General features: G+C 37.3%; 1 protein-coding gene across 2 annotated transcripts in view; it reads right to left on the bottom strand.

Annotated features, from left to right (window-relative positions):
• The window catches only part of LOC132697848 (luciferin 4-monooxygenase-like), a 31,228-nt gene that overhangs the window by 9,608 nt on the left and 5,065 nt on the right, over positions 1 to 16,555 (bottom strand). For both annotated transcript variants that reach the window (XM_060663543.1, XM_060663544.1), the window contains exon 4: positions 15,118 to 15,422. In XM_060663543.1, the coding sequence (XP_060519526.1) occupies positions 15,118 to 15,422 (305 nt within the window). The remainder of the gene's footprint in view (positions 1 to 15,117; positions 15,423 to 16,555) is intronic.

Raw genomic sequence — 16,555 nt, forward strand, 5'->3', positions numbered from 1 at the left:
GCTACTCATTTTCAGTTGTTCTTCAAGACGCGAGAATTTAGTTTTGTCTTCAATTTGTAATCTTTTCGTGTACGCTTCGAGTTTCTGTCCAATAATCTTTCTCAATGCAATTTTTAATAAATTACTTGTCTCATCCACATATTTTTTGTTAGCCACGTCACCGTCATCGCTAGGCGTTTGGACATTGCAAATTTTTAAATTGTTCATATTGACGTTTCCGTCTGGCATATAGTCGAGGGCGCTTCTAATCACAGTATTAGTGAAGGGTCGTCGCAGCGCGCTAGAACGTCCAAACTTGTCCAGACTCATCGTTAAACTAACGTATAAAACCTGATTCTTTTAGCTCTTCAACGATTGAAACTATTTCGTTATCATGAGACGTGTTGCCTGCGTGTTTCGACGCGATTAGTAATTTCAGACGCTCTACGAGTTCATTGACGTCGTCCCAGTATACATATTCAGTAGGAGCGTCATTATAACGCATATTATAACCTTGACCGCTGTACGAGTACGAACGCGACTGAGATTTTATTAAGGGTCGGATGACCTTGGTATATTTTGGTACAGTCGATGCGCCTTTCAAACGTCCGATCGCGTCCCTGTGCACCTGGGTAGCCTCCATTATTTTTTTATATTGTGCCAAATCGTCTTTTGTGTATGCTATGGGATCTTTCAAAAACACCAAATTATACAAGCCGCGGGTACCGGAATATCTCTCGCCGTCTACAATAATATCGCCAGATCCTTGATGAAAATCCAGCGATTTATTGCCGAGAAACCATTTGGATGATATTTTGTCGTAAACGGGTCCGTAAACAATATCGGTGTCGGGCGATTTTACCCATAAATTTTGAATATATGAATGGGAAATTTCTGGATATTGTTCCAGGTATGATTGAAGGGATGCGTTGGCCACGCTCGATGTGTCAAACACATCATCTTCCTCCTCATCGATATTTTGCATCTCAACGCTCTTATTGGGATCCGGCGTTTCCTGAATTTCTTCCATAGGCAAAAATGATACGTTAACCTTATTTTTTGTTTCTTCGTTCGGTTCCTTTTTGTGTTCCCGCTTGACACCTCGACGTTCAGTTTTTATTTCTGCCGGTGACGGTGATAGCTTTATTTTTGCTATACGTTCTAGCGGCTCGCTGACGGGTTTGAAAAGCTTCCGAATTGACGCATCCTCTTCGCTCTTACCCAATTTTAATGTTAAATACTTCTTTCGAATAGATCTAGACAACTCGTTTACTTTTTTTTTTAGCGCCGCGTCGGCGATGTCGGCGGACGTCGCCTTCATGACTGTTTCTATCGACAATTAAATATCGACTTTTATATATTTATCGAAACCCTTGCGGTAGCGTCCGTTTTTTACGTCGAAATCTTTGACAATTATCAAACAGCCGTACTTTTCTTTCCAGCACTCGGAACAAATTTGTTTAAACGTGTCGTATGAAACGTCGGGTGAGACATGTTCATCATAAACGTGACGTAAATTCATGTCATCCTGTTTAAACAACGCGACAATATTGCAATTGTCACGTATCAATTGCTTGGGTACCTTGGAGTATGTCTGACAGAGATAAATAGCGTCGATGGCCTTGTGTCGGCACATCGAAAAATACTCGCGAATTTTATCTTGCTTGTCGCACGCCACGTCGTCGAAAATAAACAGAGAATTCTCTTTCGCGTCGCTGGGGTCGATTATCGAGTCTCTTTCACTGTAGGGATAATATCCAACTCCTTTGACATTGCTCAATACGCGAGATAACAGTTGATATTTTGGTTGATACAACGACTTTGAGTAGACGTAAACATTTTCGAAACTTGCCCCGTTGGGGTTAAAGAGTAGCGCTAACATGGTGTTGGTTTTGCCGCAACCGCTAGGTCCGCAAAACACCGCCCTAAATGAATTGGGTAGCAGTTGACCGTGTTTGCTTTTGTTAAAGAAACCATCTCCGCAAACCAAATCTAAATTATCGATGGGGAGCTTGAGTTTCTGCTGCACCACCCGCATGACTACAATGTTTATTCGAGACACCTCGTATATATATACGACACAAGCAATTTCCTTTAATTAGTATGTTATGCTTCGCGTCCGGAAGTGGTCTCGTTAACACGCTTATTAACAAGTTACCTTTTGAAGTACACATTCCGGGTTACCAGTTTTGCGGTCCCGGTACAAAATTGGAAAAACGCTTGAACCGAGGCGATAGCGGGGTGAATCCTTTGGACGCTGCGTGTAAGGTACACGACATTGCCTATTCGCAAAACAAATCGTTAGACGAACGTCATAAAGCGGATAAAGAATTGGAAACGCGTGCGTGGCAGCGAGTAAAATCTAAAGACGCAAAGTTTGGTGAAAAAGCTGCCGCATTCTTTGTCACCGCGACTATGAAAACTAAACGTAAGCTCGGTATGGGTCAACAACGGCGTCCCTCTGTTTCGTTTCGACAGGGTGTCGTGAAAAAGGTTCGCAATGCATTAAAGAAGAAACAATTGTTTCATATCGATAACCCTAAAATGCTTAGAAGATCGGCACTGGAAGCGCTTCGAGCTGGCAGAGCCGCTGTAAGAAAAGCGGGAGGACGTAAAAAAATTAGGGTACCTAGAATTATACCGTTCGAATCAAAATCGGGCGGTATTTTACCACTTTTACCGTTATTAGGAGCGCTAGGGGCTTTAGGTTCGCTCTCGGGCGGAGCCGCTGCTATCGCTAAAACTGTCATCGATGCGAAAAACGCACGAAAGAAACTCGAAGAGGACAACCGCCATAACCGAGCTATGGAAGAGATTGGAAAAAAGGGATCGGGTCTATTCTTGAAAAAGAGTCCGCGCGGCGGATTCGGTCTTTATCTGAAGAAACAAAAAAACTCCCAATAAAGCTACCCAGAAGGGCTCTATACGACGTCGATTTAATATCTCTGGCGCGCAAATTAAAAATTCCTCACTTCAGGGGTGTTTTTATGCGAGATAGTTTACCCCGTCGAATCAGATCGCAAGAATGCGGAATCGTAAATTTGGATGTTCGTCGAAATAGAGGAACCCACTGGGTAGCATACAAAAAGAGGAAGGGAAACGATGTTGAGTATTTTGACAGTTTCGGTAACCTTAAACCACCCGCGGAACTTGTTAAATATTTCGGCAACAGCGCCAATATCTACTATAATCACGATAGATATCAAAAGTTTACGCAATACAATTGCGGTCATTTGTGTTTGCAATTTCTCTATAAAAAGGACTGAAATCGCGGACCTATAAGCAGTCAACATGTCGATCATATTTACGTTAAAAGGGAACACGTCGACATTATCCATCGACTTTGTCAATCCGCTGCAGTTGGATGAAGATGTAGAGTACGGTTTAGCGCTGATTGGATTCCACTCTTACAACAACATTCCCAACATAGATAAGGGTTCGAATAAATTTTACTACTTCGATGGTAACAATAAAGAAAACGTAATTGAAATTCCGACCGGGTCCTATGAAATTAGCGACATTGAAACCTACATTAACGAACATCTGCCAAAAAATAAGGAAGAGAAGAATACGATCCCAAAGTTAATAGAGGAGATATCAATCAAACCCAACAATAATACGATAAAGTGTGAAATCTACAGCCCCGTATACGGGGTAAACTTTAAACAACACTCGGACAGTATCGGAAAATTATTGGGGTTTTCACAGAAAATTTTGGAGCCCAATATTATGCATTCCTCAGATTTACCCGTGGATATAATAAAAGTGCGAACGATACATGTAGATAGTAACATAACGTCTGGAGCGTTCTACAACGACAGACCTTCGCACACAATTTACGAGTTTGCCTTGTCCGTCGATCCGGGGTACGCCATCGACGAAACTCCTAAATATCTAACGTACTTGCCAGTAAACAAACGACAAATCTACAACATTACCCTACAGGTTCTGGATCAAAATTTTGAGTTGGTTAATTTCCGAGGTGAAGAAATCATCATTAGATTGGAACTTAAAAAATTAACGTAATGTTGATTTTCAACTCAATCGGAGACGCTGGTGAATATAAAAAAGCGAACATCCAAACGGTAGGGTTAGTAACAAAACCGAGGCGTATCCGTAAAGGTCGTCTTACATTGAGCAACAAACAATTTCTCCGATCACTGGGCTACGATGTTATCGAATCAAATATTCGACATACACAGAAAGCCAAAATTTGATGAATCTATCCAGCGCGTGGAGACCCGCACCTATCATCCCTTTGTGAAATCTTTTTTGAACAACGACACCATTGAGATCACGATCAATCAAGGAGATGCCTGGCTGCTTATGTACGACGCTGCTATTTGCATTAAGGGATCGCTGAAACGTCTCACGGGAACCGACCAAGTGCAATTTGTAAACAATGCAGGAGCATTTTTTTTTGAAACTATATCGTACGAGCTGAATGGGAAAGAAGTGGATAGCGTGCGTGATCCGGGTATAGTTAGTACGATTAGAGGTTATCTATGTTACTCGAAAGATGACTCATCGCATCTAGATATTTCCGGCTGGAATTTCCCTGAAAATGCGATTCACGATACAGAAAATGGACATTTTAGCATGCGAATCCCGTTACGACACTTTTTAAACATATTTAATGATTATAATATGATAACTTGTGGAAAACAAACCATAAGATTGGTAAGAGCCAGACATGACAAAAATTGTATGATAATTAAACCAATGGGCGGTGTTGCGGCCAGTGCAATTAAAACAACGGCGGAATTAAAAATTGATAGTGTCGATCTTAGGGTCAAGCACATATTTCCAAACGACGAAATCAAATTGGCTCTGCTGAAATCGATTAGATTAGATCAACCCATATTGATACCCTATAGACGATGGGAACTTCATGAATATCCTGCCCTAACCGCGGGCTCTACCAAAGAAATTTGGTCTGTCAAGACGTGCGCGGCTATCGAAAGCCCCCGATACGTAATAGTCGCTTTTCAAACAAATCGCAAAGACAACGAAGCGAAAAATGCGACGCTTTTCGATCACGTCGACGTAACGGATATAAGATTAACACTAAACGGAGAATATTACCCTCACGAACGTTTACGATTAGATTTTGAAAAGAATGACTTCGTGGAAGCGCATCACAATTACACGGATTTCTACCCCAGTTATAAGGGATGTGAGGAAAAAACTGCGTTGCTTGACTATATGGCTTTCAAAAACTGCGCGATTTTCGTCATTGACTGTTCTCGAAGAAACGACAGTGTAAAATCCAGCACTGTCGACGTAAAGTTAGACATCGAAGCAAAAAAGGGATTTCCCGCGAATACACGTGCCTATTGCATCATCATTCACGATTGTATCGTGGAACAACTACCGCTCAGCGAGATTGTTCGAAATCTAACATAAATACCGCCGGAGGAACCTAATCTTAACCAGTCATATTAAAAATGCGCATCGTTGCGGTAGATATTCAAGGCTTCCAGTTAGAAGATGGATTTGTCGTTAAAGAAATGGCTGTCTACAATGGATGTCAAATTAGTCATTACGTTTTGAAACCGCCGCGTGAATATTGCACGTTGACCGGTGCAGAAAAAAGAACGGTACGCTGGCTCGAACAATATCATCACGGTCTCAAATACAGTTCTGGTTTTGTTCAATATTCCGACATTGATACGTTGATCGGACTACTGATAGAAAATGCTGACTTGATATACGTGAGAGGAAGATCAAAAATGGAATTTTTAATGTCGAAAATGGATCAGGAGGATGTCGCATGCAGAGTCATTAACGTGGAGAAATTCGATGATGATAATTGGTTGAATCCGCCGAAATTTCAACCGGATCACGCCCATTGCATGTTTCACTCCGGAGGAAGACTGCGCATGTGCGCGTTGAGAAATTCTGCCCTTTTATATAATTGGTTGTATTCAAGGATCCCTGTATGAAATAAAACTTTCTTTATTTAAATAAGACTTTTTATTTCAATCCAAAAAAATTAATAATACATTTACACGTAAAAATAAAGCACGCTAATGCTATGATATGAATACAAACTGCGAAACTGTAATCTATTGAAGTATAATTCTTTTTTCGTTCCATTTCTCGAGTAATATTCTGCGTCATCTCACGCAAAATAGCGACTAAAAGCGTTTGGTTCATCACTTCTCTTTGTTATTTTACCTATAAAAGATTAGCTAGGAACCGAATACATTTTAGTATTTTACTGACCTTGAACGAGATGAGAGTCTTGTTGCTATGCTACGCTGTCTTTACTACCTGTTCGGACGTGTCGACGATAGTCGCCGCGCTGCCCGAGGAAGGTGTGATTGAATATTTACAAAAATTCGGATTCCTTTCACCTAACGACAACGAATCTTTAACGCAGATCAATGCGTCGAGTTTGCAACGTGCCCTAATGGATTTTCAGGATTTCTATAATTTACCGGTGGATGGTACTCTTAATAACGAAACCGTCGAAGTCGAACTAATAAATAAACCCCGATGTGGTGTAATAGAAAATGCCTTCACGACTGTTTCGCGATGGCAGAAAACGGATTTAAATTGGTATATTCAAGTACCGCCCAGTCACTATCAAGAGTTAAAAGTGCTGGCAACCGAGGTTTTTAAAATATGGAGTGATGAATCAAATTTAAATTTTTTCTTAAATTATTCAGAGCCGGATATAATGATTTTGATGTCTGACAAATATACTACCCACAGACAAAGCATAAGATGTAAAGGGAACGAATCCTGTCCTTTTGCTTTTGACGGAAGGGGTAACATATTAGGACATGCATTTTTTCCAAATCAACAACAAGAGTGCGTGGAAGTTCATTTGGATAAATCCGAAGATTGGTACTACGGTTTAGAAGTGCCTGCGCCCGGAGGAAAAACGAGCTTGTTTACTGTGTTGTTCCACGAAATTGGACATACGTTGGGTTTGGCGCACAGTAACGATCGCAATGCCATTATGTACCCTTGGTATAGCTTAAATTCTAAGACATTGTCATACGACGATGTTGCAGGTCTTCAACGTTTATATGGTAAAAAAACCACAACCACCGTCCGCGTAACAACTCCGACCACAACAACATCAACTACCACTACTACCACAACTACGAAACCTCCGATAGGGAAAAACGAAACAAAAGTACCAGATTTGTGTCACGTAAATCCATCCATATTTTTGGTTACGTCTAACCATCATATGTATCTATTTTACGACAAATGGGTTTGGATAATAAGATTAGGTGATAAAGTCTACATGGAACCTAAAATGATATCAGATTATGTCCCTATTTACGCTCCTATTTCGCATATCTACCAGAGACCCAACGGACAACTTTTGGTAGTCACCGGTGATTCGTTTTATTTACTTCACTTCCCGAGTTTCACGGTAGTGGGCGACCGACAAAGCGTCCAGCGACTGGGTGTGCCTGCGGGTAAAACAGTGAACGCTATTTTTAATACGTATGGCGGTCGAACGTATATATTTTACGGTAAACGCTACTATGCAGAAATAGACGAGTGTTCTTTGAGTGCGAGTGAACACGGTTTTACTACGGAACTGTTTCCGGGTCTGCCCGACGATTTGTCGGGCGCGTTTCGATACACCAACGGACATTTGTATTTTTTCAAAGAGAAAACGTATTACGAATACAACGAATTTTTGAATAAATTAACGAGAGTCGGTGAAATAGACTTGAGTCTTGTCGCAATTAATTGTCCCACAGAGAGTGTCTTTAAACAAATTAGGGATTTGTTAAGAAAGTTATCGATCTTTCACAACAATGAATAAGAAGTTAGTTTTCTTCGACGATTTTAGAAGCTTGGATACCGAACAACTTGAATTGATTCCTGTGCAACATTTCTTGGAGCATGTGAGACCGCACGATTTGTTAAATATGTGGCATAAGTTACCAGTACGACATCGCAACAATTTTGAATTGCAAACTCATTTGCCCTGCTTTGTTCACTATAACAGACCGGACAGCAAAATGCATATCGACGGCCCGGCACCTCCCCAGAATAAATGTCATTATTGTTTGAGTGTTATAAAAGCAGTTACCGAGATCTAGGATAGATTCATTCGGGCTAGAAACATGGTTTTGTTAAGTGCTCACTTTGTTTTGTTGTCGGCTGTGGTACAAAACGTTTTCTATATACATAAACCTAAGGATGTGATTGAAGCGTTCGTTTGTTTCAAAAATCATAATAATCGGTGGATACGTGGACGCGTATGCAACTCGCTCAGGTCAACGGAATCGACAAGCTACAAACTTTTAGCGAGACATTGTCGAATAACACTACCGCAGATAAGCCGTATTTAAATTACAAGGTACGTTTCGTTTTCGCGAACCGGAGCTACGAAGACCACGGCGAATGGCAAACGATCGCTATCAAGAATTCCAATAACACCAGCGGCGGCGTTAACGACATTTGCGGTAACGAATACAACATCTCGGCAGGTCGAAAAACTATTTTAATCCCGCTATATGTAACTACGTGCGCTTGTTTGCTTCTTTTGACAAAATGCTTATTCAAATTGACTAAATGTAAATATCTCTCTTAATTACACCGATAGTGGGGGGTTGTTGATATATAAGTACATTTGAATTTGATACCGAAGTCAGTCTGTTTGTCACAATGTGTAACAAAGTGGTCACTATCGATGAAAACACGATTTTCGAAATAAAGAATTCAGGTGTCCGTTTCATCTTCAAGAACAAGCACATAGATTTTCAAGTCCAGGATTTTTGGGATTTTTTGTTCTTTCTGGAGGACGAGGTGGGAGAAATCATGTTCTGGAACGACATAACAGTCTACATCGGGAGCAGTATCGAGGTGACCTATTCGAACGAAGAAGAGAGCTGTGAGTTGATACTGAAACAGGATCATGGCGACGAAATTATCCTCGACCGCGATGAAGTAGAAAATCTCATGGACCAGAAACACCGCTTGTACGAAGCATTACGTTGTCTACATATGAGCTAATAAATATTTACTATTGTATCTATAGTTTTTCTTTTATTAAACCGTGATTATTGAGACACTCTGTATAAGTCACTCGACTTGTTTACCGACGACCCGATCACCCGCGTCACCGCGCCACACCGTCTCCGCGCCGCACCGTCACCGCCCTCTACCGGGGGGGCCTACGACGGTCGGAGCGCGCGACATCTAGCAGCGACGGGCGGAACCGGGGCAAAACAGGACGCTACACAAGCTGGCGACACAAGCGCGCGACATCTAGCAGCGACGGGCGGAACCGGGGCAAAACAGGACGCTACACAAGCTGGGTGGGGGGCGGAGCGCACTCTGGTAGACAGGGGGGACACTAGGACGCCACGCGCGGGGGGCCCCCGCTGCGGGGGGGTTAGGAAATTGAGGTTATGTACGGTTTCTGTTGCTTATATCGGCACTATACATCTACTTTGATAAGAAAAAATTTCACAGTTCCAGCCAGATACCAGAGCAATTGCATACTATTTATTTACTTTGCAGTTATGTATAATCGTCCTGTTTGTCGTATGTTATCATTTCATATATGGTATGTTCTAGATATTCTGTAAGATCTTCTTACCATTTCTACAACTTCAATCTTTTTCTCATGTCAATCAGTAAGTGGCCATCACTCCATCCATACGGTAAAATTCGGATCCGCTATAACCTTGTAAATTGCGAATTTAGTGTTAAAGTTAATGATCAAAGCAGAATTCGAGTAGCTTTTTTCCTTGTTACGGTCGATTTTGAATATTCATCAGTTATTTCGTCTTCCAAATTTATGTTTATATATATATATATATATATATATATATATATATATATATATATATATATATATATATATATATATATATATATATATATATACATATTTCTAGTTTGTGAGTTCTTGAACAATGAAAAATATGACAATTGCATTACGTGGTGAAAAGATGAAGCGTCGCCCTAATGGACTTTTTTAAGCTTAACCTCACCGAAACAACAATAATTTATACTAAACCCTATCAATAATCTTAAAGAAAAACAACGTTGTTATATAATTTCCTAATGTTACTCTCAGATAACGGATTCTTGAATTTGTTTTGAAAGTTTTGATCGAACATTTAAGTGACCCAGCTTCATGAGAACAAAATAAAAAGAAAAAAATAATAAATAAATAAACGAGCAATAAAATGTGCACACAGGGAAAGCAGTTAATCTTTTTGTGAAGAAACTTTAATCTGTTGGGAATTGTTGGCCGCAGTAAGATTGATCTTTGTTGCTCTCTCTTTCTCTTTTTTTTCTGTCTCTAGTCGATGGTCCACCATCCTCTGGCACCTCTAGAACTTGCTGCTTTAGGGTATCTACTCCAGTTTCTTCCTCAAACACTCTACATTCATTGTCTACATCATCTTCAAAATAATCTTCTTTCAAGTACTTTGTCGTTGGAGTAGGGGATGGACTTGAATTAAGAAAAGGGGATTGTCTGTTAACGATTCGTTACAAGAACTCTGCCTTGTTTAGTGTTTTTCATTATTTACCACTAGTTTGTCCAAGTCCAAATACAAGAATATTTTTCCTCATTAATATTTCATCTTGAAATGAAATTTTTTTTAAGCTTAATATTTTCCGCTACGAGGGCTTCCATGTATTTTTTAATTCAGACAAATCGAGCTTGAAACTTGTAAGTTCCTGCTTTATATCTTCTACACTCTGGTTGGTTTTTTCAAGCAGCTCAAAATTTTTTTCGTTCTTAACGGAGGACATTTAATGATATTCCGGCATCAGCCGCCATTTTTCATAACAGATACCAACAACCATACACGATTGAAAAGGGATTTCAAGGAATTTTCATAAATAAAGTTATCGGCAATTTTCTAAGTGGACGGTTGTTGGGGAAGAAATCGCCATGCAGTTTTTACCATATATCTATGTCAATAATCGATCTCATCGAATTTACTCTATTTAGTTTAGATATAGGGTCTTTCTGTTAAAGTACTCCTAGTAAGACCACCCTGTACAGTAGTTATAGTTTAGTTCAAATTCAATAGTAGATATTCTCGCTGCCACAAAACGTTTCGCCATAAAATGATGCGAATTAAAAATAATTTTTGAGTAACTGGAAATACTGCAAATAATATTTACTCAAAGAAAGAGAAACAAATAAATGCAACCACAAGGCAGATGTTTTGCCAATATCTCATTTGGCATCTTCAATGCTCGCGTTCCAAAAACACGTGTTTTCGTGTATATATATATATATATATATATATATATATATATATATATATATATATATATATATATATATATATATATATATATATATATATATATATATATATATATATATATATATATATATATATATATATATATATATATATATATATATATATATATATATATATATATATATATATATATATATATATATATATATATATATATATATATATATATATATATATATATATATATATATATATATATATATATATATATATATATATATATATATATATATATATATATATATATATATATATATATATATATATATATATATATATATATATATATATATATATATATATATATATATATATATATATATATATATATATATATATACTTAAGAAATGGTTCTTGGGTTTTTTTTGGAGACTTTTTCAGTATTATATTTCCTTGAATTCTTTGAAAATATTTATGATAGATTCTGTGAGGTTTTTAATATATTAATATATCTTTCTGTAACACATCCGAGCGTCTGGTTCCTCTGTTGGACCGTCAAATGTGTTGGAGTTATAGATTAATCTCTTAAGTATATGTTTTGGATATCCGTTATTGACAAAAACGTTGAAAATTTTTTTCAGGTTATTTTGAACAAAACTGTCATGGCTCAAATGTGTAACTCTGTTTTTTATGCCTATAATTGTATTATATTTTTAGTTCTGTGGATGAGAGGAATAATAATTAATAAATCTACCTGAGGCAGTTTGAGAAATAAAAATTGCTAAATATAATATTGAAAAAGTCTCTAAACTTTTTTCTAGAGTAAAAGATCCAACTCCGCTACTATATAACTGTAATGTCATATATCGATTGTCGTGTTTGGGTTGTCAAGGCTGTTATATTGGACAGACCTCACAGTGGTTAAAACAACGTTTAACACAGCAGAAAAGTGATTGCCGTATTCATAAGAATACTTGTGCAGTGGTTGAGCATTACATAAAAACAGGACATGAATTTGACTACAGCAATCCAAAAATTTTGCAATGTGTCAATAATTATAAAGCCCGATTGTTTCTTGAAATGTGCCATATTAACAAAAACAAAGATTCAATTAATTACAAGTCTGATACACAACAAATAAGCAATATATACTGTAACATTTTTCAGTTAAACCACAGATAATGTAATGTTCGGCCACCGAGTAGCGTATCCGCGTTGCGTTGTTGATCCACGGAGTAGGTTATTTGGATGCCCCCTTTTTTTTGTCATTATTTAGATCGATTGTTTTTTTTTCTTTTCTTTGATTGTTTTTTTTTGTTTTTTTTTTCACTACCCCCGTTAGCGCAACTTTTGCCTACCATTATTAAGAATTGTATACTAAGTGTTTATCCGTTTGTTTCATTATGTCGCTTCGTTCATTTACCTTAACTGTAAAGTATGGTTTTTGAGGAACTATGTGGTAGACTCTAATTTTGTAAGTATTTCTCACGATTGTTTTAATTGTCTGTTATACAGTTTGACCTGTTGTTTTCATTAAATTTTAGTTCACTCCTGAAGAAGTCAACAAATAAATTGACGAAATATTGAGTGTTAAAGAAAAAAGGAGCTTTCTATTTTAACTACGGATCGCTACCCGATACCCTTTGAATTGAACTAAACTATAACTACTATACAGGGTGGTCGTACTAGGAGTACTTTAACAGAAATACCCTATATCTAAAGTAAATAGAGTAAATTCGATGAGATCGATTATTGACATAGATATATGGTAAAAACTGCATGGCGATTTCTTCCCCAACAACAGTCCGCTTAGAAAATTGCCGATAACTTTATTTATGAAAATTCCTTGAAATCCCTTTTCAATCGTATATGGTTGTTGGTATCTGTTATGAAAAATGGCGGCTGATGCCGGAATATCATTAAATGTCCTCCGTTAAGAACGAAAAAAATTTTGAGCTGCTTGAAAAAACCAACCAGAGTGTAGAAGATATAAAGCAGGAACTTACAAGTTTCAAGCTCGATTTGTCTGAATTAAAAAATACATGGAAGCCCTCGTAGCGGAAAATATTAAGCTTAAAAAAAATTTCATTTCAAGATGAAATATTAATGAGGAAAAATATTCTTGTATTTGGACTTGGACAAACTAGTGGTAAATAATGAAAAACACTAAACAAGGCAGAGTTCTTGTAACGAATCGTTAACAGACAATCCCCTTTTCTTAATTCAAGTCCATCCCCTACTCCAACGACAAAGTACTTGAAAGAAGATTATTTTGAAGATGATGTAGACAATGAATGTAGAGTGTTTGAGGAAGAAACTGGAGTAGATACCCTAAAGCAGCAAGTTCTAGAGGTGCCAGAGGATGGTGGACCATCGACTAGAGACAGAAAAAAAAGAGAAAGAGAGAGCAACAAAGATCAATCTTACTGCTGCCAACAATTCCCAACAGATTAAAGTTTCTTCACAAAAAGATTAACTGCTTTCCCTGTGTGCACATTTTATTGCTCGTTTATTTATTTATTATTTTTTTCTTTTTATTTTGTTCTCATGAAGCTGGGTCACTTAAATGTTCGATCAAAACTTTCAAAACAAACTCAAGAATCCGTTATCTGAGAGTAACATTAGGAAATTACATAACAACGTTGTTTTTCTTTAAGATTATTGATACGGTTTAGTATAAATTATTGTTGTTTCGGTGAGGTTAAGCTTACAAAAGTCCATTAGGGCGACGCTTCATCTTTTCACCACGTAATGCAATTGTCATATTTTTCATTGTTTCTTTTTTTCCTTTGTAATTCATGGTGAATAAAGACGTTAATAATAATAATAAAATAATAATAATAATCTGGTCATTTTTCTTAATTCGGGGTCAACTATGATTGGCATATAAATTAAAAAATCTAATTACGCCTCCGCATTTGACTTTAAAAAAGGGCCCCAATAATGTTAATATAATATTATATATATATATATATATATATATATATATATATATATATATATATATATATATATATATATATATATATATATATATATATATATATATATATATATATATATATATATATATATATATATATATATATATATATATATATATATATATATTACCAGGGCCAGGTAATGTTCTCGCAGAATTAATCAAACATGGAACACACAAACTGTATGATCATCTAGCAAAGCTCTTTCAGAACTGTATCAATGGCGGAGATATCCCAGAAGAATGGAAATTATCCTTCCTTACTCCTATCCATAAAAAGGGCAACAAAGAAAACTGCCACAATTGTCGAGGTATCACAGTGACGAGCTTAATCGGTCAGATTTACGGTAAAATATTAAAGGCCAAAATAGAACGCGAATACACAAACAGTAAAGCAGAAGAACAAGCGGGATTTTGCGCGGGAAGATTCGTCGTTGACCATCTGTTTTGCGTCACCCAGCTTATCGAGAAAATGACAGCCTTCAATTAGGAGATACATCTCCTGTCAACATAATAAGATCAGTGAAAGAACTATATAGAAACTGCCACATTAAAGTCAAGAGGACGGTCAGGCTAGCAAAAGCTGCGAAACCTACAAATACCTGGGAATGTACATATCCAGCAGTGGGACGTTAGACTACGCCATCAAAGAACGAAATTATCAAGGCAGAAAGGCCATTACTGAACACCTTCTTGTGGGATATATATATATATATATATATATATATATATATATATATATATATATATATATATATATATATATATATATATATATATATATATATATATATATATATATATATATATGATAAAGAGGAAGAGAAACCGCTGAACCACACGTTTTCACGTGTGCTTATAACAAAACAACCTCCCAGATTAACGGGTCGCCTAACTCCACTTGGAAAAATTAAAATTTCTTGAAAGTTACGCACCCGAGCATGACGCCGTCGCCCGAAAAGTACAGCTCACCATATTCGTGAGGCCCTACCCGTTCCCTGCTCTTCAACGCTAGAATTTTGATTTTTCCGTTGTGCAGGATTCGGCCCACAGAGCCCGGCTTCGATAAAGCGGCCGCGTAATTGGCCGAAGACACGGCCGTTATGAACCCGGTCTCGGTGGTGAAATAAACCTGCAACAGTTTTACGTCGGGCAGGAGACGCCTCATGTGGTGCAGGTCGCTCCGCGTCGTCGACACGACGCCCACCAGTGCGCATTTGAGACAGTCTAAGTTGTAATCCTAAAATTAAACAAAAACTAACCAAAACGCTTTCAACGGGATACCAGATAATTGCTGAAAATTAAAGATTTATTACTTAAATGCTTCAAATATGTTTACAGAACGGAGTCTTGTCATATTTAGGGGCCGTGCCTATATTGCCAGCATGGACAGGGTATACATGCTGAGAAGAAAATATCTACATCTGATATATGAGAATTTGTTCATCTGCATATCCGTCCAAAAATAATTAAGCATAATATGAAGAGTTACTTGGAAGGGAGAGTTCAGTTGGTCGAAACTGCGCAGGGTCAGTCTCAGCGGAAATAAATTATGAATTATGACATCAATAGGCAGATAACAGCCGTATTCTTTTTATTTTAATGAACGGAAATAGGCTAAAAATATAATTGAGGGCGATATGCAGCGACTGGTGTCATTCTCAGGAAAACATAGTTTAAAGATTAATCCCACCAAATCCAATGTTCTTTTTTTTGGTAGGTAGCACACTCTCAATAATACAATGAATCTGTGAATCGCGGGGGACTCCCTGTCAGTTTCTGACTGTGCTAAAGACCTGGGACTTGTTAACAATACAACAAAAACTCTAATTAACTGACTCTCTTATTTTAAGCCATTTCAATATTGCAGATGTAGTTTATAGTCCATGTTTGGATCAAAGCGATAAAAACAGAATCCATAAAGTTCAAAAATCCTCTTTGAGATCACATAAGTTAAGGGATGCAGGGTGGCTTGACATGGAGCAACGAAGAAGACTTCACTTTGTTTTGCCTTTTTTCATAAAGTGCGTCCGCAACGCCTACGTATTTGTAGAATAGTATCAAATACAGAACCGATATTCCTAATCTAAATATGAGATTTCGAGGTCTGATAACACCACTACAACACTCCACCACATTGTTTAGAAGAAGCTTCTCCTATAACGTGTATAGCCTGTACAATAGACTAACACTAAACTAAACATATAAAGATTTAAAAGGCAACTAAAGAAACTACTGCAGTATCTGACGATTAGTATTTTAAAAAAATACTTAAGCCAATTATTTCTCAGTATCGCACTGTTTTTATGTTATCGTTAAACTCAGTTTTTTCCCGAAAATTACAAAATTTAATAATGAAAATTTTAATTCACT

The sequence above is a fragment of the Cylas formicarius genome, unplaced genomic scaffold (assembly GCF_029955315.1).
Source record: "Cylas formicarius isolate icCylForm1 unplaced genomic scaffold, icCylForm1.1 PGA_scaffold_2__14_contigs__length_35257938, whole genome shotgun sequence".
Lineage (NCBI taxonomy): Eukaryota > Metazoa > Arthropoda > Insecta > Coleoptera > Brentidae > Cylas > Cylas formicarius.